The sequence below is a fragment of the Pseudorasbora parva genome, chromosome 2, assembly GCF_024679245.1.
Source record: "Pseudorasbora parva isolate DD20220531a chromosome 2, ASM2467924v1, whole genome shotgun sequence".
NCBI lineage: Eukaryota > Metazoa > Chordata > Actinopteri > Cypriniformes > Gobionidae > Pseudorasbora > Pseudorasbora parva.
In genome coordinates this window covers 33843815-33867352 of record NC_090173.1, presented here as the reverse complement: position 1 = coordinate 33867352, position 23538 = coordinate 33843815, and the positions used below count along the sequence as shown (strand labels likewise).

Here is a 23538-nt window from a genome sequence, read left to right as displayed (position 1 = left end):
TTCACACAACCATCACGGTCTCTGTCTCTGCCAGTCACTCCCTCTCTCTCTGTGTGTGATTGTAAATTCATGATTATAAAAAAAAGATAGAAATATTGGACTGGCAAAGGATTCAGTTATTTACAATGTACAAACCCGATTTCAAAAAACTTAGGCCACTGTACAAATTGTGAATAAAAACAATGCAATGATGTGGAAGTTTCAAATTTCTTTATTTTATTCAGAATACAACATAGATGACATATCAAATGTTTAAACTGAGAAAATGTATAATTTTAAGGGGAAAAACTTTTTTTTTTAAATGAAAGTTTAATTTACTTGAAAAAAAAATTGTTAAATTTCATGGCATCAACACATGTCAAAAAAGTTGGGACAAGGCCATGTTTACCACTGTGTGGCATCCCCTCTTGCAAATGTCTGCAAAGGTCTGGGGACTGAGGAGACAAGTTGCTCAAGTTTAGGAATAGGAATGTTGTCCCATACTTGTCTAATACAGGTTTCTAGTTGCTTAACTGTCTAAGGTCTTCTTTGTCGCATCTTCCTCTTTATGTTCTGACAAATGTTTTCTATGGGTGAAAGATCTGGACTGCAGGCTGGCCATTTCAGTGCCCGGATCCTTCTTCAACGCAGCCATGATGTTGTAATTGATGCAGTATGGGGTCTGGCATTGTCATGTTAGAAAATGCAAGGTCTTCCCTAAAAGAGACAATGTCTGGATGGGAGCATATGTTGTTCTAGAACTTGGTTATACCTTTCAGCATTGATGGGCCTTTCCAGATGTATAAGCTGCCCATGCCACACACACTCATGCAACCCCATACCATCAGAGATGCAGGCTTCTGACTTAGTGCTGATAATAACTCGGGTTGTCCTTGTCCTCTTTAGTCCAGATGACATGACGTCCCAGTTTTCCAAAAAGAACTTCAAATTTGGATTCGTCTGACCACAGAACAGTTTTTCACTTTGCCACAGTCCATTTTAAATGAGCCTTGGCCCAGAGAAAATGCCTTTTGGATCATGTTTAGATATGGCTTCTTTTTTGACCTTTAGAGATTTAGCCAGCAACGGCGAATGACACCGTGGATTGTGTTCACCGACAATGTTTTCTGGAAGTATTGCTGAGTCCATGTTGTGATTTCCAGTACAGTAGCATTCCTGTATGTGATGCAGTGCTGTCTAAGGCCCCGAAGATCACGGGCATCCAGTATGGTTTTCTAGCCTTGACCCCTTACGCACAGAGATTGTTCCAGATTCTCTGAATCTTTTGATGATATTATGCACTGTAGAAGATAATAACTTCAAACTCTTTGCAATTTTTCTATGAGAAACTCCTTTCTGATATTGCTCCAATATTTTTCACCACAGCATTGAGGGAATTGGTGATCCTCTGCCCATCTTGACTTCTGAGAAACACTGACACTCTGAGAAGCTCTTTTTATACCCAATCATGTTACCAATTGACCTAATAAGTTGCACATTGGTCCTCCAGCTGTTCCTTATATGTATATTTAATTTTTCCGGCCAATTATTCCTACCTGTTCCAACTTTTTTGGACTATATAGCTCTCATAAAATCCAAAATGAGCCAATATTTGGCATAATATTCTCAAAATGTCTCACTTGCAACATTTGATATGTTATCTATATTCTATTGTGAATAAAATATACGTTTATGAGATTTGTAAATTATTGCATTCCTTTTTTATTCACAATTTGTACAGTGTCCCAACTTTTTTGGATTTAGGTATGTATTTGAAGAGAACTAATCTCATACATTCATAGGACCATTTAGTTAAAGGTAAAGCTATAGCTTCTGGACATTTTGGTGCATAGTAAACTGCTATATTGTGTTCAATATGAACCTTTTTTTTAAAGGGATAGTTCACCCAAAAAATGAAAAAGAAAACTGTCATAATTTGTTCACCTTCATGTTGTTTCAAACCATACTTTTGCTAAAGTGTTTTTACAAACTTTTTGAATCTTTAGTTACATGGACTTTCAGTGGGGGGGCAGAAATCTCTCAGGTTTGTATTTGTGTTTCGAAGATGAATGTAAGTCTTATAGGGATGGAATGACATGAAGGCGAGTAATTGAATTTTTTGGTGAACTAGCCTTTTTTTCATTTGTTGCCTTTTTAATTTTTTCACTCATTTTCATTATCATTTTTTGGTGAACTAGACTAACTCTTTAATGTTTAGGAATTTATGTAATCTATTTTACAGATTACTAGACTGTGTACTTTAAACTTTGTAATGATAAAATAAAATATATGTGTTAAAATTATTTTAAAAGTTTGGATCAGTATAGTTTTAAGAAATTAGGCAAGGATGCATTAAATTGATTAAAAGTGACTACATTAGTGTTATAAAAGATTTTTGTTTCATGTCAGTGCTGTTCCTTTGAGAACTTTCTGTTCTATTTAGAAATATCTTTTGAGCAGCAAATTATTACATTTCTGAAGGATCATGTGACACGGAAGGCTGGAGTAATGATGCTGAAATATAATTTTAAAATATATGAAAATAGAAAAACGTTATTTTAAATTGTAGAAATATTTCACAATACTACTGTTTTTGCTGCATTTTAAACAAATAAATGAAGCCTTGTTGAGCAGAAGAGACTTCTTTCAAAAATTAATGGGTTACCACTGTTGTTTTACCAGATTTCTACTGTGCTTCATGCAAAGCTGGAAATGTCTAGTAAGAAGGTGTGCAACAACATTTCTGAAAACTAATATGTCTACACATAAAATTTATAATGGCATTTAAGTCACATTTTGGCATGAGACCTTTTGTTTTCAAATTATAAGAGCACCAGTCTGGTTGTTTCAACTAAGCAATGTGTGTATATGTGCATGTTTGTGTTTGCCTTCCAGGCTTAATCTGGTGGTTTCATACCTCCTAATGTCTGAGTCTAAATGAGTGTAGTCATCCGTAATGTTGCAGCCCCACGCTGCTCAGCTGCTGCCACAGACAAGGCTACAAAACCCAGTAGTTAACACGCTTTCACTAGTCCACATGCACAGGGCTATAATCTAGAGAAATCCCTAACTCTTTACCTGTCGGCCTTTAACCTCATGCTATGTATGAACTGAGGCGTTTGAGTGAAAGGGATGGTAAAGCATGGAAATATATCATGAAAGTAGTCCATATGATTTCTAAAGCCTTTAAAATCATATGATATTTTTGTGTAAGGAACAGACGTTTTGAACACTTTTATTTAGCTGTTTTTGTGTCCTTTTTGAGGCTTAACAGTTCCAGTCTATTCACTGTAATTGCATGGGGAAAAGAGCAACCAGTAAAACTCCTCAAAATCCTTCCACAGAAGAAGTCAGTAATACAGATCTGGAATGAAATTGACTTTCCCTTCAATTTTTCAAAATAATATTTGAGTTTATGTTGATGTATACAGTATGTCATTGTACACTGTAGCAGTTGTTTTATTGGCATTACTTGTGTCTAGGCTAGCATTGCACTTCACTACCCGCTCATGTTTTTCCTCTTTCTCTCTGGTTCTGTATCTTGTGTTCTAGTAGTGAATTATTCAGTTCTGTGGCTGGGTGGTATGTGTGTGTGATGCTGACTTGGGAGAAATCTATTTTGGGTGCAGAGTGAGGAAAAAAATATGGTGGCTTGAATTTTCATGCTGGTGCCCGTGTCACATGTTGCTACTGCTGTTGCCATTGCCACACACACATTTATATTCTTTTTATATACAGCTCTGAAAAAATAAATAATAATAATTATATATATATATATATATATATATATATATATATATATATATATATATATATATATATATATATATATATACAGAGACTGAACCACAGTAGTATTTGTATGCTGATTGCTTCTTAAATTGTTGTAAAATGTTATTTATATAAGCTTTATTTTATATTATATTCGTCACTAGGAGTTTGCAGGAACACAGACAATGACAGGTGAAGAAGGTTACAAATGACAAAGGTTAATAATAATTTGCTAAACACCAGGCAGGTAGTAGCAAAAACATCTAAACATAACTGTGACCAGAAAAGGAGGGCTAGAGAAAGAACAACTTAAGTATTTAACACAAACAAGGATAATATATTCAACACAGTTTGCATATACTATTTAATAATGACAGTAACCAAGGACACAGAAGAGTGGCCGGAATCTGAACAAAGAAACAAATGGGGAAAAAAATAGAACTGGACAGTGATGGCGGGACGACGAGACCTAGATGGTATCGGTGGAGGAAGTCCGATGGCGCAGACCCAGAACTCCACAGAGCCAACAGCCCACGGTGAAGACGAAGGTGGGAGGAGCCAAGATGTAGATGGTGGGGCTGTCAAAATATGGAGGATGACCAACTGAGATGAGGTTGATGGAATGAGGGAATCTGGTGGAGCCACTAGGCAGAGAGTCCCTGCCCTGGTGGAGCTGGTATGAAGCTGACAGGTCCACGGGCCGAGATGGAGCAAAAGGATCTGAGGCTGGAGGCAGAGCCACACGACCCTCTAGAACAGGTGCTGCTGATGGTTGCTCGATCTGCGGCTCAACGTCCTGGAAGGGCATCTCCAGAGACGGCACAGGGCAGCAAGCTTCTAGAGGCGGTGCTGGAGGACTGGCTGAACTCTGTGATGGAGGGCGCAGTCCACACAAATCAAAGAAATGAGAACTTGATGAACTTAGTGTTCCCTTTTTTTGAGGCAAACAGACAAAAACAGGAGATGGTTCCAAATGACAAATGTTTAATAATTTCCAAAACTGCAGGCAGGGCATGTAGTAGCAAACATATCTAAACATAACGTTGACCGGAAAGGAGTGCATGAGAAGGAACAACTTAAGAAGTAAACACAAATGAGAATATATTTCAAAACACAGCTGACACATAAAAAAAAAAAAAAAAAAAAGATGATGACAGTAACCAAGGAGACAGATGGGTGGTGAATTTGAACAAAGACACCTGACCAATAAAATAATAATAATAAAAAACTGAAAGTCCATGAAAACTAAACTGAACAGAATTGTGACAATATTATATTATAAATAATGTAGCTATTATATTATATTACATTATATTATCTGCTGTTCAGAATTTGTGATTGGCAAACAATTTTCTTGTAATGTTTTGAGGTAAAAACAATAATATTGTAAAATGTATGATTACAATGTAAAATAACGGTTTTATATTTTCATGTGTTTTAAAATGTAATTCAAAATTTTAAATGGTTTATTCATGTGATGACAAAGCTGATTTTTCAGCATCATTACTCCAGTCTTCAGTGACATGATCTTTCAGAAACCATTATATGCTGATTTGCTGCTCAAGAAACACTTGAATGCATCTTATACACTCTAAAAAATGTTGGGTTGTTTTAATAACCCAGCAATTGGGTTATTTTAACCCAGCGATTGGGTTGTTCTAATCCTGCGGTTGGGTTAAATATTTGCTTAAAGCAACCCAATCGCTGGGTTAAAACAACCCAATTGCTGGGTTAGTCCATAAAAAAAACATTGTGACCCAACATTGTGTTGTTTTTTTACCAATCATTTTTTAGAGTGTATATATCAAGTACTCTTTCTTTTCTCACACCACAGTTACACAACAACAAACTGTTGTGTCCAAAGGGGAAATATTTACTTTGCATGTTTGAGTTATAAAAAGGCATTAAAGGAAAAGTGTTGCATATTAGATCCTATAAAGTTAATTAGCCTACTATACTTTTTAGTCATACGTTTATACTGCTTAAACACATACACACACATAAATGGTATAATTGTTAATCCTGTCCTAACGGACTGATTTCTGACCACTAGGGTTAAATGAGCGATTAAAGTGAGGGGACGAGATGGAGAAAGTGTTGGCTCTTGTAACTACATGACTATCTTTCATAGCTGCATAAAGAGAAGGAAAAACGCTGCTGTTTCTAGTTAATAAATTATTCAGGCTGCAGCTCCAGATTGCAAGAGATAGAATTAGAAAAGCAAACAGCCTGGGACCTTACAGCCAGATGAAGAAATCAATACATATTTACATTTCACTAGCTGGGCTTCTCTGGTCGCTCTGTAGAGCGCTACGCCGTCTATTACTGCTAATTACCACACCAGTGGTTTTCACACACATACACTCACTGACTGACTGACATGCCCACTGAATCGCTCATGTACTCTATTAGTGGATTAGCGTGCAGTATAACTGTCTGTCTGATTGCTTCAAATCGTTCGGCTTCTGTGTGTACTAAGTTCAGATGTGTCTAGTCAGCCATTTTGATACCCCTGATTGTATAGGATTTTGTAGTTTGCAACTCTTCAATAAAAGCAAGTAGAGGTGGGGAATGCTTGATGAGCCAATTCTGTCTTATTGTAAATTTGGGTTTCAAGGGAACATCTAAAACTCTGCCATTTTTAGTTGCTGTAAGTATTCTTTTTTTCTTTCTTTTTTCTGCAGAACACAAAATATATTTTGAAGAATATATGGAATTAAATTGTTGAGCCCCTTTAACTTCCATAGTAGGGAGAGAAAAAAAATCATAATATGGAATGGGGGCCTTTGGTTACTGACATTCTTCAAAATATTTTATTTTGTGTTCAGCAGATACATATGGGTTTGGAACAACTTGAGGGTGAGTAAATGATCGCAGAATTTTTGTTTTTAGGTGAACTACTCAACTAGTTGCCACACAGTTAAATGTCACCCTATTATTTGAAAGTCATGTTATATTTTTGTAAACATTTTTTTTTTCTTTTCCATCTCATTATTTTTTTTAATTGAATCAATATGTTATAAAATTAGTTTTCTGGTGTTTTTTCTCTGTAGTCGTATGCTGGACTTCTCAAATCATTTAGCCTGCTTAAACCTAACCCCTTCGAACTCACATTTACCTGCCTTTGTTTTTGTAACGCCTCAAAATCCAAACAACAACCAATGTATAGAACCAAGAACCAAGTATATAATGGCCTATATTTGAGCTTTTTCAATAATCCCTTACACTTGGATGTATGTCAGCATCAGTGTTGGGTGTAACTAGTTTATAAATAATTAGTTACTGTAATTTAATTATTTTTCCCTTTTGTAATGTCTAATGAGTTTGGAGAATACCCGACGAGAGCAGAGACCATTCCTTCATGCAGAATCTCTTCAGATTCACAGCTCCATGATGTTGGTGCTTCTCCTCTTCAGTTTACCCCACTCATTCTCTATAGGGTTCAGCTCAGAGAACTGGGATGCTCCTGGCAGAAGCTTCATTTTGTGCTCAGTGACCCATTTTTGTGTTGATTTTTATGTCTGTTTTGGATCTGGATCGTTGTCCTGATTGAAGATCCAGTCACAGCCTACACTCTAAAAAATGCTGGGTTAAAAACAACCCAAGTTGGGTTGAAAATGCACCGACCCAACAATTGAGTTGTTTTAACCCAATGGTTGAGTTGTTTTAACCCAGTGGTTGGGTTAAATGTTGCTTAAGACAACCCAATTGCTGGGTAAGAACAACTCAACCATTGGGTTAAAACAACCCAATTGTTGGGTCGGTGCATTTTCAACCCAACTTGGGTTGTTTTTAACCCAGCATTTTTTAGAGTATATTATACGATTTCTAGGCCATCAGGATTGGATTTATTTATTTTATTTTTTAATCTGTTGGTATTTGCTAGAATCAATGATACCATGAATCTGAACAAAATTTCCAGGACCTCCAGCAAAAAATAGCCTACATCATTAAAGATCTAGCAGTATATTTAACTGTGGGCATGGGGTAATTGAAGTACTTTTTATCCCCATCTGGTGGGTTTGCTGCCTAAAAGCTCTTTTTAGAGTTGTCCACAGAACCAGGTCCTGTTTGAATTTCCAGACATGTTTGTGGATGAGCAAGAAGGATTTTTCTTGAATCCCTCCCAAACTACATGTGGTGATGTAGGTGCTGTTTGATTTTTTTTTTCAGGATTTCTGACCCCAAGACCTTAACTAATCTCTGCGATTCTCCATCTATGACCCTTGGAGAGTCTTTGTGCACTCAAAATCTCCTCCTTGCCATGCATTAAGACAATACAGACACATGTCCTCTTCCAGGCAGATTTGGAACATCTTTAGTTGATTGGAGCTTCTTAATTATTGCTCTGACGGTGAAAAATTGGATTTTTCAATACTTCAGCTATTTTCCTACAGCCATTTTCTATTTTGTGAGGCTCAACAATCTTTTGCTGCACATCACCATGCTCTTTGGTTTTACTCATTGTGATGAATTATTAAAATAATTTGGCCTTTGTCTTTCCTCATATTAATACTCCTCTGAAATAAGATGACATAGCTGGACAATTTCATGTTCCTAGTCCCCCTGGTAAAATGTAAATATTAATGGGAATATACTTTATAGATATAAAGAGAGAAGAAACTTGTAACTGATTACTTTTATAGAGTACAGTTTTTTTATTAGATTTTAATTTAACCAAAATATTGAGCAATTTTTACCCCTTTGTATTGCGGTTCCAAATAAAAGTACTGTAAGAAATTACATAAATTCATTCACAGCCGTTCTACGGGTCTTTAAGCAAAGTTAATGGAAAATTTCACTTCATGGAAGAAGTGTTGCTGTTTACAATCATGTGATCCTTGTTTGTGTATCCTTGTGATTAGTAGAATCTTGGTAAAAGGTCATTTATTGTATTTTTACTACTTTTTTAGTGCCAAATTAACAAGGTTAAATTTAGACCAAAAAATAATAGGGGCAGTGACGTATGGCTTTGTGATGTGTCCCAATCAATAATATAGGAGACATCAATGATTATTCTTGATAAGTATTGCCCTGTGTAACACCTCTCTGGTTGATAGACTTCAAAGTTGCTGTATGATATGACATAATCTAACTTGCTTACATCAGCTGAATAAAAAATCATTTGTATTAGCAAGTTTCAGAATAAATGTATCTAAGCAGCTTATGTACTGCGTTAAGAACCCCAATGAACAAGATAAAGGAGACTGTGGTGAGAAAATCACCAGAAATATATAATGCAAACATAGACAATTATGGGAAGTATATACGGCAAGAAAGCAGAGAAGCATTTAAAAATTAAACAGTTAGAGTGTTTGGTAGATTTTAGATTTTTCTGGGGACCCATTAGAACCTTCTGGAGGACTCCTGGGGGTCCCCGGGCACCAGTTTGAAAACCCCTGATATAGTAATTGCAGTCATTATTTACTTTAGCATAATTATATATTTCATACATAGATAATAGTACTTTTAAAAACTTGCTTCTATCCAGTTTGATTGGATGGAGGCAGTTCTGAAAGGTTGATCATAAGATATTGGTGAGGTTTACGAGGATTAAATGATTGAAGAATTCTGGCATATGTCACCAGAGAAGTCTCTTCTGCAACTTCACTCTAGCAACATTTTTAAAACGACTCATTACCTCTCTTCTTTAAAGCCTCTCTGTGCCTGTCCTCCACCTTCATCTGCATCTGTCTGTCTTTTTGTCCCATTGCAGATTATATTATTTTCCTTCACTCAGTCTTCTTGTCTCAACTTGTCTCTCCATCTCTCTCCATCCATCTCTCTGTGGTGCTGTGTGTCAGACGGCCGTGCTGACGGTGCAGACTGCACTCGGCTGAAAGAAGATGGTCCGATGGAGAGAGATGATGAATGCACAGGTTCAATGGGAGACGTAGAGCAGCCGACTGAGGGGACAAGGCACGAGATGAAGGGATGGTGAATGAGAGATTGACATGATGCATAGGGTGCTGGGAGAGTGTGAGAACAACAAAGTCAGAGGGAAAAAATTAGTGCAAGACTTTTGAAGGGCACTTCACACACACACACACACACACACACAAACACACACATACACACACACACACACACACACACACACACACACACACACATCCTGTATGATTTATAAGAATTTTGAAAAGTGGGAACATGGCCAATGTCCTCATATTACACCCTCACCTTGTAATACCTATGTCATACCCATGTCATTATACACATTTGTGTCCTCATATGTCACAAAAACATGCCCCCATTTCTCCATTTCTTTGTCTTCCACTTTCTTTTATCTCAATGGCATTGCTAAATATAGTGTTGTACAGAGGGAGGAAGGTGGGTTCATAATTTAAAGTTTTCTGGCGGAGCACATCATAGCATTGTCTCATATTCATCTGGTCTTTAAATGGGCGTCTTTTTCACAATGCAAGAGAGTGAGCGCAAAGGGTCTTCAAAGCACCAAAACACATGCTGCGGCCACATCACACTCTGCGGCCATATCAAAAACACTGGCCTCTAGATCAGGAACAGGATGTTGATTCATCCTCCCTACTAGAGAGGAAGAGTGCACCACTTTCCCTTTCATCATACCACCCCGATGGGCGCATGAACACACACACACTGCCGCACACAAACAGTAGTATTTAAATTAGACACTAGAATGATCACACACAACAACACTGATATCATTATGCATGCATGTGAAAGAACATGCACACACACTCTGAGCAAAGGCCAGGCAGGCTAATTAAAAGGAACATAGTTTGTTAATGTGTTGTAATGCTGGACGGACTGCCGGGTATTACAGGAGTCTTTACTGTACAGAGCCTTTGAAAGCCTGCCAGATCTCTCCTTCTCTCGCTGCTTCAACGGATATTTCAGCTTATGCCACACTGAAATGAATCATTCCCTCCCCTTTTTTTCTCAGTAACGCCTCATACTGTTTTACACACTACAACCTGTTCACTCTGATGGTGATTTTTGTCTCTGGTGGTCACCAGGCTGCTGGGATGTTGGCTGTTATTAGAGTTGTGTCATTCAAAGCTGAATTGACAATGACTTTCAAATTTCTGAATTTGAATTCAGGTGATATATGATGTAGAATCCAATAGAATGTGCAATTAAAATGAACAAAAATGCAAAGAAATTTATGTAAGTAATGCTAATCAGAAGCATGGAAAAATGTGTATTGCAATGCCGGTTGGAGTGCATTGGCATCAGAACCAGAACTGGCATTGCAATACACATTTTGTTGTATGTCCGGATACTGCGTTTGCGTGTGAACGAACGGCCAAACATAAAGAAAAAGCTGCGTTTAAAAAAAAAAAGATGTGTTTGTGTGGATATAGGGCCTTAGCCACTGTCTACAATGTGCTGGATCCTTGACTGGGAAAAGAAAGTTACTTTTAGCAACCCTTTAAGTTGCCGTTAGCTTGTTGCTTTGCCAAGAGTCAGCCTAGTTTATAAGATACAAATTAGTGCACCTTTATGGAATTTTCCATGATAGCCTAATAAGCATTAAAATACATAACTCACAAATAAAAATAGTCAGTTTTTAATTAGGTAGCTTTTGGTATTGAATTATAATTATTGACATTTTCACTGAGCTCATAGCAAATCATTCTGGGATTATGTCATTGGATACATGCTATTCTGCCTCAGAATTACTCCAAAATGAGTATTATAGGAAGCAGTATAATTAAATGCATGGTATTGATCTTATTGTAAACACCATGCATATGTTTAGCACAAACGACAGCAAGCTCGCAATTAGATTGGCATCCATCCAATCAACAACCAATGGATAGAAAGCCTATTTTTTAATTAATTTTTTTGTTGATTCGTTTCACACAGATGTACATCACAATACGGGAGAAATATTAATTTCTCGCCTTAAAACTGCTGCCTGCATTGAGATCTCTCGGGTTTTTGAACAGAGCTTGTGTGTGTGACAGTCCTGATAGTCGTATCCTACCCACCCTTAAGTTATTGTGTTTAGTGAGCCAAAGAGGCTTGTCACTTTGAATCGAACAGAAGGCTCTAACCTTCTAAGCTCACGCTGACTCTCAACACACATGCACTCATACACAAATTTGGCCTGCAGTAAATATGAGCGGCGAGTGATGAGGTCATTTAAAGCATACAGAATCTGCCTGACTCGTACTCATCCACGGCATGTATTACTTCAGCATGAATACCAGCTTATTTGCCACAGGCTCAACCAGTCATACAGGGAGATGGTGTGAGATGTTGTTTTGGAAGGTGAGACTGATGCTACGTATGCTTTGTGAAGCATTTTCTCAGTGAATTGGGGCTTAATTCTCAGTTGACCTCTGCAAAACCACTTCTGCATTTGATTTGACCTGTATTTAGCGTAAGGAGCTTAATGTTATTTTGCTAAGTAATTCAGTTAGTGCAACTGTTTGAATGCCTGCCCTCTCAGTATTAGATGTACTGATTCTTCACTGATGTTCAGTGAGTCTTTTCCTCACAAGTTTACAAACCTCTTGAAGAGTCTGTAAAATGTTTAGCATTTTCAAAAAAATAAAGGCACGATATCTTAAAAATTAAACCCATTAAATCTTTTTTATTTAGTGCTGCTCTCAAGAAGCCTCAAAACATAAACATATAGCCTATGCCACAATACAAAATAATAACTGTATTTTTGTATTTGTAAATGTATTTTTTCATATGTTTTATTTTATAAATGTTATATTTTGTTGCTTCCTTTTATAATATCATTATTATTAAATGGTAAATGGACTGCATTTATATAGCGCTTTTTAACAGACCCTATGGCCATCCAAAGCGCTTTACATTTTGCCTCGCAATCACCCATTCATACACCGACGGCGATGTCAGCCATGTAAGGCGCCATCCAGCTCGTCGGGAGCAGCTGGGGTTAGGTGTCTTGCTCATGGACACTTCGACACTTGGTCAGGTGGAACCAGGGATAGAACCACCAACCTTTCAGTTTGCAGACAACCTACATGAACCACTGAGCCACTGCCGACCTATTATTAGGTCATATGAATTTTAAATACTATGTTATTTCATGTAATGTTACATATTTAAATATATCATAATTATTTATATTTTATATATTTTGTCTTGAATGTATATGCATGATATGCAATTATTTTATAACTTCATCAGCATCATTCATGTACTAAAAAGCAATTTGTATAATCCCACAGATTCTGCCTGGGGTTTTTAATTATTTCAACATTAATGCTCTTTTAAGAGTTTTCCTTGACCTTTGATTCTCACTCCATTTGAGTACATGATCCTGGCTACCATCATCGCTAACTGCATCGTCCTAGCCCTGGAACAGCACCTTCCAGACGGGGACAAGACACCCATGTCAGAGCGCTTGGTGAGTTCCAGTTGTGAAGATCAATGTTTCTGTGTTTAATACTGTAATGCCAAAAGCTACATAACTCAAAAGAAAACACAAGAACTAATTAGTCTATGTCTTATCATTCTTTTAGAAGAAATTCAATGGTTAATTCCTATTACACACTCTCTCTCACAGGAGGACACAGAACCCTACTTCATCGGCATTTTCTGTTTCGAGTCAGGAATTAAGATCTTGGCTCTGGGCTTTGCATTCCACAAGGGCTCCTACCTACGTAATGGCTGGAATGTCATGGACTTTGTAGTGGTGCTTACTGGGTAAGTGAGAACAAACACATCAGCATCCTTGAAGCATCACTAAGAATAAATTACACTCACTGATAGAGTTGTTTATGTTACACACCACTTGTGTAGTTTTAGCACCCGATTCACTAGGAATTATGCAAATTCAATACCAGGGAGATTTAACAATTCTCAGTTTCAATGCCACAACAACAACCTCAATGCTACTACTACAGAATGCAAGTTTTTAAGAACTAAGTTCTGTATTAAAGGTGTCATGAACTGGCTTTTTAAAAAAATGTATACTGTTGTCTGAGGTCAACTAATGACGTTTGTGTGGTTTTTACATTCAATGAGCTGAAATGACTTTCTCGATCACAGGCCTCGTAAACGTCTTTATCAAACAAACACAAGGTTTTCTTTCTCATTGACATGCGATTGATTGGACTATTATTGTTATATTACACATAGTCCGTAAGATCGGATGATATAAGTGCAAACCGCGCGCACACGCATACACGTTCGGTGCGTGTGCCGCCCTTCAGATGTCAACGAGAAGGAGAGAGAGAGAGAGAGAATAACAGAACAAGAACGGAATACTAAGAGATTAATCGGCCTGCCGGGCTTTGAGAGCCCTGGCCCAAATGTGTCTGAGTCCAGTGTACTAAAGGTATGTTCTGCTAGACACTTACACATAAGCAAAACGATCTATAACAATGCAGTACTATTACATATAAAAACCTGTTTTACTCACATGGTGTGCTGCACCATTCCTGTCGGATCCAAATCCAGCATCAACTGGAGATTTATTTACAAACGATTCCGCAGTGAAATGAAGTGAACGTGTCTTCCCCATGTGAGCTGGAACTTCATTAAAAATAAAGTTCAACCACACATTCCTAATATTAGGATCAGAAGGAAGCTTATGCAGTGAGTGTGATCTTCCACAACCAGGACTAGCGCAATATCTTAATCTTCCTCTGCATTAAAAAAAAAAATTGTTGTTGAACAGCTAGCACAAGCCCTCCATGAGTTGGTGGGCGGGCTACTGGATTAGACGTGCGGTAGATTCTGTAGAGGCGGTGTTTCGTCGTGCACTGTCGTCAGTATAAAGCACTTGACCGTTTGCTGAGCCTAGTGTCTATTAAAGCTTGGTGTCTACAAAACAAGAACGTTTTCAGCTCTGAAATTTACAGGATATTCTTATATTACCATGACTTTTACTATAACAAAAGCTCAAGGAAAAGTTAATTCCTCAATTCTTCACCCCTTTAATATTCAGACATCATCTGTGCAAATATCCATGATGGTATTTGAAAGCATCAAATTTGAAAAATATGGTATGGATCCTTTTCACACTTCCAAGGTTTGTGTTTTGAAATGTAATGCCAAGGTAATATAACACAAAGTGTGACATTATAATAAAAAAAGATGAATATTATGTAAAAAACTTGATGATTGTGGAAATGCATCATCACAATCTGTGAAAAGTGTCCATTGGTATTGTTAGTTTTACTGTGAAGTAAAACAGTAACAACATGCTTTGAGAAGTAATGGCAATAATTGAACCAGGACTTAATTGACTTAAAGAGTTAGTTCATCCGAAAAATAAAATTCTGTCATTAATTCCATGTCTTTAAAAGACCCATGTCTTTTCAAACCCGTAAGATCACCCGTAAGCACCAGAGTTCATTTGGAAGCTTGTTTGGTGCGCACCAGGGTTCTGATGGCAGCGTTCACATATGTTAAAATAAACCGCATTAAATGAGCAATAGCACCAGGGTTCGTTGTAATCGAACCAAACATGACAAGTGTGAACGCACACCAAGATATTTAACATAGTGTAAACAGTCCAACTCTTCCTAGTTCTACGGCAGAATGACATACGTTGTGGTGCTCAAGTGAACAATTCAGCACTTTGGTAAAGTCAAGTCACATTTATTTATATAGCACTTTATACAATGGATTGCTTAAAATCAAGCAGCTTTACCGAAATAAGCATGAAAAACAGAACTTAATTTTCTAATATAAAGAAGCTCTCCAGTGTGTTTGTGTTTTTACCCATGGACGTCTGACCTCAACAGACTGAACAGGAGAAATGAACTGTTCCATGTGGAAGAAGGCGGAGCCTCAGTGTACACCTACCTATTATGTAATCGCCACAGACCAATGGTTCTACAAAGGTGTTTACCACAAAGCAAGCTATTTCGAACACTCAAAACCAATTCCAAACTAAATTAGTTTTCGCCTGGTCTTGTCTGAAATTTGGTCTTGTCTTGAAATCAGTTCAATCTTCGATTTCGCTTGAAGTATATCGGGGCTTTTAGGCACATGCCTCGCATTGATAAGGAGCCTAATTTGCATGGAAAAAGGTGTGAAGAATAACTTATGTTAAATACACATAATGCAGTGATGTATTAGTGCAGATGGATTAGGGGTGGCTAGTGAATAAGACACAGGTGCAAACGGGGTGCAATCCTTCAGTGAATTTACCCAACAATCTCTTTTAAATGCTGTGTTGGTATTTTAAATGTACAAATAAGCTCTTTAAAATGTTGTCTGCTGTAATATTCTGTTTTTTAAAAGGTTTATTGGTGAGTGCTTTGCCAATTTGGTTTATTTTTTTACTTGAATTCTGCATGTGTTCATGCAGACGTGAGTGTATGTAAGGTGTAACCACGCTGCTAGTGATGTTGTGTTCTCCTGACCTAATGAGCTCATAGTGAGCCAAGATCAGAGCAGCACTGTGGATACAAGCGGTGAGGACACACTACAAATGTCACGAGAGAGAGAGAGAGAGAGAGAGAGAGAGAGAGAGAGAGAGAGAGAGAGAGAGAGAGGTTGACAGAAAAATAGAAGCATACAGAAGGAAGAACGATTTTTGCAGAGGAAGCAAATGCATAACACTTAGATTTGCATTTGCCTTCAAATGGCATGTTGAGTTTGCAATATGCTTATTACAAAAAACATGAACAATATAATGCTCCAAACATCAGTTTTTTTTTTCTTATTCTTAAGCTCTATTTACATCCAGGCCTGGATTAAGGACACACAGGGCATTGGAGCTGTAGCAAACCCAAGGGCCACCTTGGCAGCATATATTGGCACCACAACATTTTCTGCTACAGGAATTTTTTTTGTTATTTTTTTTTTTTTATAGTCTGTCTGTTCATTGTTTTGTGTATTTAAGGTCTTGGTTTTCATGTAGGGTTTGCTAGTCGTTAGTTGTAAGTCTGGATGTTCTGACCTGCGTTTACTGTTCTTTGGTTTGGTTTGTGTTTGTATTCTGGTTCTGGTTCTGATGTCTTTGTACTTTTCTGAGGAGCCTTGGAATTAAATGTGTGCGTGCACATGGAATCTCTTTCAGCTTCTTTTCTCAGTGATCCGTTACAGAACAACTAGCCAAACATAAATCCAATCACACTGGTTCTCACCCTCCGTCAAGGAGATGGGAGGATAGAGGATCACGTTAGGGAGTGGTATGAAGTGGCACAGTTGTCTGGATTGGACTCACAGTGCCTTATGATTTTTTCCCGTGGAGGACTATCTGAGCCACTCAAGTTGCTCATGCCCTGGCATCAACCTAATTGGACGTTTGAGGAATATATGGGAATCACATTGTGGCTAAGTGGCTCTACATATACTGTGGGGGTTGTGGAGGAATGCGGCACTCCCGCAGTACCCGCCAGTCCAGAGTTTAGTCCCATCTTAGCCTCCGTCCAGATCCCTGTTCCCGTGGTCCCAGCTCCGGTGGTCCCTGCTCTGGTGGTCCCTGCTCCGGTGGTCCCTGCTCCGGTGGTCCCTGCTCCAGTGGTCTCTGCTCCGGTGGTCTCTGCTCCGGTGGTCCCAGCTCCGGTGGTCCCTACTCCGACGGTCTCTGCTCCTGTGGTTTAAATCCCAGAGACCGTCACAGAGGATGTTGCCATCCCGGACACGCTGCCCAAGACACTTTTTCTACCTGCACCGCCCAGGAGCCGTGCTCTGCCCACGCCGCCCTGGCCTCCCAAATTCTGCGTCCCTCCTGTCCCTCCCAGGTCTGTCCCTCCCATCCCTCCCTGATTGTAAGTCTGGATGTTCTGACCTGCGTTTACTATTCTTTGGTATGGGTTGTGTTTGTGTTCTGGTTCTGGTTCTGAGGTCCTTGTACTTTTCTGAGGAGCCTTGGAATTAAATGTGTGCGTGCAAATGGAATCTCTCTCAGCTTCTTTTCTCAGTGATCAGTTACAAACGCAATGGTCTTAGATTGGTTAGATGGCCAAATGTAGTTTCATGTATTTTTATTGGCTGAAGTGCCAAGCACAGGTTTTCCGGAAACGCCATGCCCCTCACCATTATGGGCAGAAGTCACATCTGGGGCAGTGTTTATGTTAATAAACATAAGCAAGGGTTAATGATGTCATCAACCCGGGAAGAAGCTTGTGTTAGTCCAACCGGCCGTTTATGTAGGCAATAAACTGCTGTAACTTTAAAAGACCATATCTCCGCTTGCATGGAACTTTCACCGCTGTAACTTTGCAGATACTGTTTATGCTCAAGCAGCAACATTACACACTAACTAAAGTTAAAAAATTAAATCAAATGCAACAAACCCCTTAAAGTTTTTCCCATTAAGTTCCCATGAATGTCCCCATGATTTTTTTTCCTTTAATGTCCTGTCAAATATAACATATAAATAGTACTGGGATTCATTGCAAGTTTTACACATTTCGCACTTGTGGATCATAACCAGGTTGTAAGCGCTGATTCAAAATGCCAAAAGATGAAACAGGAGCAAGAGACAAAAAATAGAGAGTAGGCAATTTATTGAAAACTGCTTTCATGGCATTGTCCTTCAAGCAGTCGTTCTGTCAAGATCTCCTGATGGCAAAGGCAAAAAGGCTTTCTCTCTTTGAACGTGGCAGGATTGTTGAGCTGCACAAGCAAGGCCTTTCGCAATGCGCCATCGCTGCTGTGGTTGGACGCAGTAAGACAGTCATTTTACATTTCTTAAAATATCCTGAGAGTTATGGGACAAAAAAAGTCAAGTGGTAGACCCAAAAAGATTTCACCTGCACTGAGCCGTAGGATCCGACGGGTTGTCCGTGAAGACACAGGTCGATCCTCAACCCAAATTAAGGCCCTTACTGATGCTGACTGCAGCCCATTAACCATAAGACATCATCTGCTAGAGAAGGGCTTCAAGAACAAAAAACGTCTTCAAAGGCCACGTCTCCTCCCACGACACAAACCTGGACGGTCCTGATGGCTTCCATCGTTACTGGCATGACAAAGAGATCCCACCTGAGATGTTTTCTACGTGGCACAGTGGAGGAGGCTCCATCATGATCTGGGGTGCTTTTTCCTTCAATGGGAAAATGGAACTTCAGGTTGTGCAGGGGCATCAAACGGCGACTGGCTATGTGGATCTGCTGCAGTGGGCATCCCTCTTGACCGAGGGCCCCCGTCTGTGCGGTAATGACTGGGTCTTTCAACAGGACAATGCTGCAATTCACAAAGCCCGCCTGACGAAGGACTTCTTCCAGGAGAATAACGTTGCTCTTTTGGACCATCCTGCATGTTCCCCTGATCTAAATCCCATTGACAACATTTGGGGTTGGATGGCAAGGGAAGTTTACAAAAATTGACGTCAATTCCAGACCGTGGATGCCCTTCGTGAAGCCATCTTCACCACATGGAGCAACGTTCCCACCAGCCTCCTGGAAACAGTCGCATCAAGCATGCCGAAACGAGTTTTTGAAGTGATCAACAAGAACGGTGGGGCTACTCACTACTGAGTCCTTTTTTAAAACTTTTAGTACTGTTGTGCGTTTATTTTTGGGCTATGGTCTTAAACATTTGATCAGGTGATGAACAGCCTGTTTCAGTTTAAATGCAATTTTCAATAAATTGCCTACTCTGTATTTTTTGTCTCTTGCTCCTGTTTCTTCTTTTGGCATTTTGAATCAGCACTTACAACCAGGTTATGATCCACTAGTGCGAAATGTGTAAAACTTGCAATGAATCCCCTGGTCAAAACTTCCTGAAAAGCTCCCTGAAAAACTTTAAACAAGTCTACCAGGATAAAAGCAAAGGGTGGTCACACTAAACACTAATTTAATTTAGTTATTAGGAGTTAATTGATCGTCACGAACAATAAAATCACAGACGGACTTGATGATGGTGAGATTAGATCTTTGTGTGGATCAAACAGTTTTTGTCAGACTCCTGCATACAAAAATCTCACTGGAATGGATTATTACATTTAGTGGCAAAATGAATGTTTAAAAAGGTAAACTGATATAACCTACTGACACCCTATGGCAAAATATATAAATAACTATAATAATAATTTGTTTGATTCATATAGCGCTTTTCAAGGCACTAAAAGCGCTTTACATTGAAGGGGGAATTCTCCTCAAACCACCACCAATGTGCAGCATCCACCTGGATGATGCGACAGCAGCCATATTGTACCAGAACGCTCACCACACACCAGCTGATTGGTGGAGAGGAGACAGAGTGATGAAGCCAATCAGGATATGGGGATTATTAGGAGGCCTTGATGGACAGGAGGCCAATAGGCATATTTGGCCAGGATGCTGGGGTTACACCCCTACTCTTTATCGAAGGACATCCTGGGATTTTTTTATGACCACAGAGAGTCAGCACCTCGGTTTAACGTCTCATCCGAAGGACAGTGCTCTTTGTCAGTATAGTGTCTCCATCACTATACTGGGGTGTTAGGACCCACACAGACCACAGGGTGAGCGCCCCCTGCTGGCCTCACTAACACCTCTACCAGCAGCAACCTAGTTTTCCCAGTTGGTCTCCCATCCATGTAACTGGCTTAAAAATATTTTTGGGGGGTGAAAATACTAACATGCAGACTTTTGCACAGTACTGTGTGTGCTAAAGTTTTGAGAACATTATTAAAGACCAGGGGTCTCATTTATAAAACTTTGCGTAGATTTTATCCTAAAAGTGTACGTACGTGACCTCATGCATATCAGTTGCATGCATATTCCCATCCACGTGACACCATGTTTAAGACTGTCAAAGGTAAAAGACATCGAAAAATAAGTACGCTGATCCGTGTCCCAGGTTTCTCACGCCTGAGGACACGCACACCCACGGGAGGTTCTCGAGAGGGCTTCCTGCGCAAACTGCGAGCGTTTTCCGCTGAGGACGCTCCGCTCTCGTTTGGCCTTCTTCTCGAGGGAAGAAGAGCCAGCATCTGGGAGCGGTCCCACTCATGCCGAGGCTGAGCGGCGCCGTTTGTCCTGGGGCTCCCAGATGGATCTGGCTCATCGTCTGGAGAACACAGTGCTCGTGGACGATCAGCCAGGTCGCGAGAGCTGGCTGACGGAGGAGGAGTCGGATGGAGACCCCGTGCTTTTCCAGTCGATCAGAGGATGGCTGTGGATGAGGAGGAAAATGAGGCTGAGGCCATATCCTCCCAGCCATCCTGCCCCGTGTATGCGGAGCTGCTGGATGTGATGGGGCCCTGACAGATTGGGTGATCGGTTTCTCTCCGACCATAGCCGCCCAGCTCCCGGGAGCCTTCCATTCCTCCCCGACCTTAACGAGCAGGTCGTGGGGGCATGGAAGAAACCCTACTCGGCGCGAATCCATCGACATCAGAGTTTTAATTTTGCTGATGTCGGGGGATTGGCCGAGGTGGGGTATGTGTCGATGCCGGGCGGCCATCAACACTAAGAGCTCCAGCCCTGCCATCGAAACCATTAAAAGACGACTTCACGTCTTAATGGCAGGGCATACACATCGGCGGGTCAGGCGGCGGCCTTGCACACGATGGCTGTGTTGCAGGCTTATCAAGCTGACCTGCTGAGGGACCTCGATCAGGGGGAGGGTCTACCCCCTGATGCGATGGCTGAGTTGCGCCGAACACCGGGCTGTCATACACATAGCAGTCGCCATCGGACGGTCGATGGCGGCTATGGTCGCCACGGAGAGGCATGTGTGGCTGAACTTGGTGGACATCGGGGTGAAAGAAAAGGCCTTTTTTCCTCGATGCCCCGGTCTCGCCCTCTGAGCTTTTCGGCACCTCCGTCGAGGCGGTGCTGGGAAAGTTCGGAGAGGCGAAGGCACGCTCAGCGGCTTATAGAACGTGTATTCCGCTGAGGTCTGGGGTGGCGCCCAGGCAGGAGGGTGTCCCTGGCCCATCAAGATCCGAGGATCATCGACTGGGCCAACGCAGCAGCGTGGCCTCTCGTGCGCCCCCTCCGTGGAGGAGTAGGACGCGGAAGAGGCGGGACACCCGCAAGAGGAGGAGGGACATCGGGGAGAAGAGCTGCTTTCAGCGCCGGAAGCGAGGTGGTGAGTATCCGCCCCCAAGGGCGCGGAGAAGGTGAGGTTGTGTCCCCTCCTTTGTTTTCTGTTGTTTTCCTTTCTCTCCCCGGGCGCGCTTTACACCAGGCCACGCAGGCCGATGATGAGCGAGTGGTGTGTGAGAGCGCCCCACCCTCATGTTAGTGCGCCGAAGCATGCATGTTACATGAAGCGACGAGGCACTGAAGACAGCGGGTGAGTCCCCTTTTAGGGCAAACATTCTTCTTTTCAATGTCGTATGTTTGGACTCTATGCTTCCCTGAGGGATGTTTTGTCTACAAAAGAGTGAAGTAATGTAACAGTTGGAGAAGTGGGCCTATAGTTCCCCGGTGAAGGTGGCTAGAACGATGTTTGTATAAACACAGAGTGTTTATGTAGGCTGTATGTCTGCTAGTGTAGCAACGGTAGTTTATGAGGCTGTTTCTCTTCTGGATATATGTAATATGAGCAGTTGAGGCCACCGCACATGCCGCAGGCATGTAGCGGCAATATAAACTGATATATGTTCTCCTGGCGAACGTTTTTAGCTGTAGCCACCTCTGGGTAGCGTTGGCACCACTGCTAGTGAAATATCTAGATGAATATGTTAGGTTAGGCTAGCGCATGAACTGCAGTAAGGTCTGTCCCAGCCCTTTTTAGGGCCGTTGTTTGTGGGATTATCAGACCGATGCTAGTGCATCAAGTTGGCCTAGGCTGTTGATGGGATGGCGGTGGCGTCTCGCGGTGGCATATCACCCTGGCAGTTGCCCCGGGCTCCTGTCGGTAGTCCCACAGGAGCTTTGTATCCCTATCCGGCCTCCCCGCAGTTAGGGTCGTCCGGCCAATGCCCACCCCCCTTCTGCATTTGGGGGTTGTTATCAATGCAAAAAGGTGGGTAGCAGAATGAATCGCGACTCAGCCAGTGGTCATGGGGACGGGGTTGGTGTCTCTTCGCGGTGCGCAGTATAGACTGGTTTTGCTAACCCCGCCCCCCAGAGCTAGTGCAGCCGCCACTTCTGGGCAGCCCCCGGCTTGGTTCAGTAAAATGGCCGGTTGTGTGTGTTCAATATTTCACCTCTTGCTCTGTGTCTTCTGCTTCACCTTTTAGGGCTCGGGTCGAGCTGGTAGGCGCTGCCTGGGAGACTGCGCCGTCGCATAAGGCTTCGATGGGCCGCTGGGGCGGACCGACTATAGAAGGCTGGCTGGCGGGAGACGCCAGCCGAGGCAGTCCGGGCAGTTAACTCTGGATCAGGTGGTAGGCCTCAGTAGGCCTCCCTGCGGGTGAGTTCCGATGTGGCCCATGTGAGCCGGGGAGGGTTCTCCCCAACGATGTCGGCTGCAGCAGAAACCTCGTCATAAGTAGGCCCCTTACGGCCTTCCTGGGGATGAGTCCCCAGGTAGTGACTGGATATCCAGTCCTCATCAGCCAGCAGACAGCCACTGTTAGCCCGACTTTTGAGGACTCGCTGAGTTTCAGCACGCCTCAGATGGCATTCCCTGAGGGGGTGACCTAGGGTTCCGACCATTTGTTGACAGGATCTAGGCCGCTTTAGGCCTCCTGTAGGGTGAGCCCCGGTTCCCAGGTCTTGCAACAGTGTGCGTGGGTGCTAGCCAGGCGGCTAGCATGGTCTGCTATCAGGGACAGGCCGCTTCAGGCCGTCCTAGGGTTGTTTCCCGGCCCTGCTGGGTCTCCGGTGGGATTTGCCATCGGATAAGCACTGTTCGTCACCAATCTAATAGGGAACTGCCATTCGGCAATAGTCCTCTCCAGCACGACGAGACTCCGTTTTTGCTTTGCAGTCCCTTCAGGACAGGGACTGGCTAGCCTACAGCATGGTTTACCTACCA

General features: G+C 41.3%; 1 protein-coding gene across 7 annotated transcripts in view; it reads left to right on the top strand.

Annotated features, from left to right (window-relative positions):
* The window catches only part of cacna1aa (calcium channel, voltage-dependent, P/Q type, alpha 1A subunit, a), a 115642-nt gene that overhangs the window by 9799 nt on the left and 82305 nt on the right, over positions 1-23538 (top strand). For all 7 annotated transcript variants that reach the window (XM_067417470.1, XM_067417461.1, XM_067417515.1 and 4 more), the window contains exons 2-3: positions 13015-13120; positions 13280-13419. In XM_067417470.1, the coding sequence (XP_067273571.1) occupies positions 13015-13120; positions 13280-13419 (246 nt within the window). The remainder of the gene's footprint in view (positions 1-13014; positions 13121-13279; positions 13420-23538) is intronic.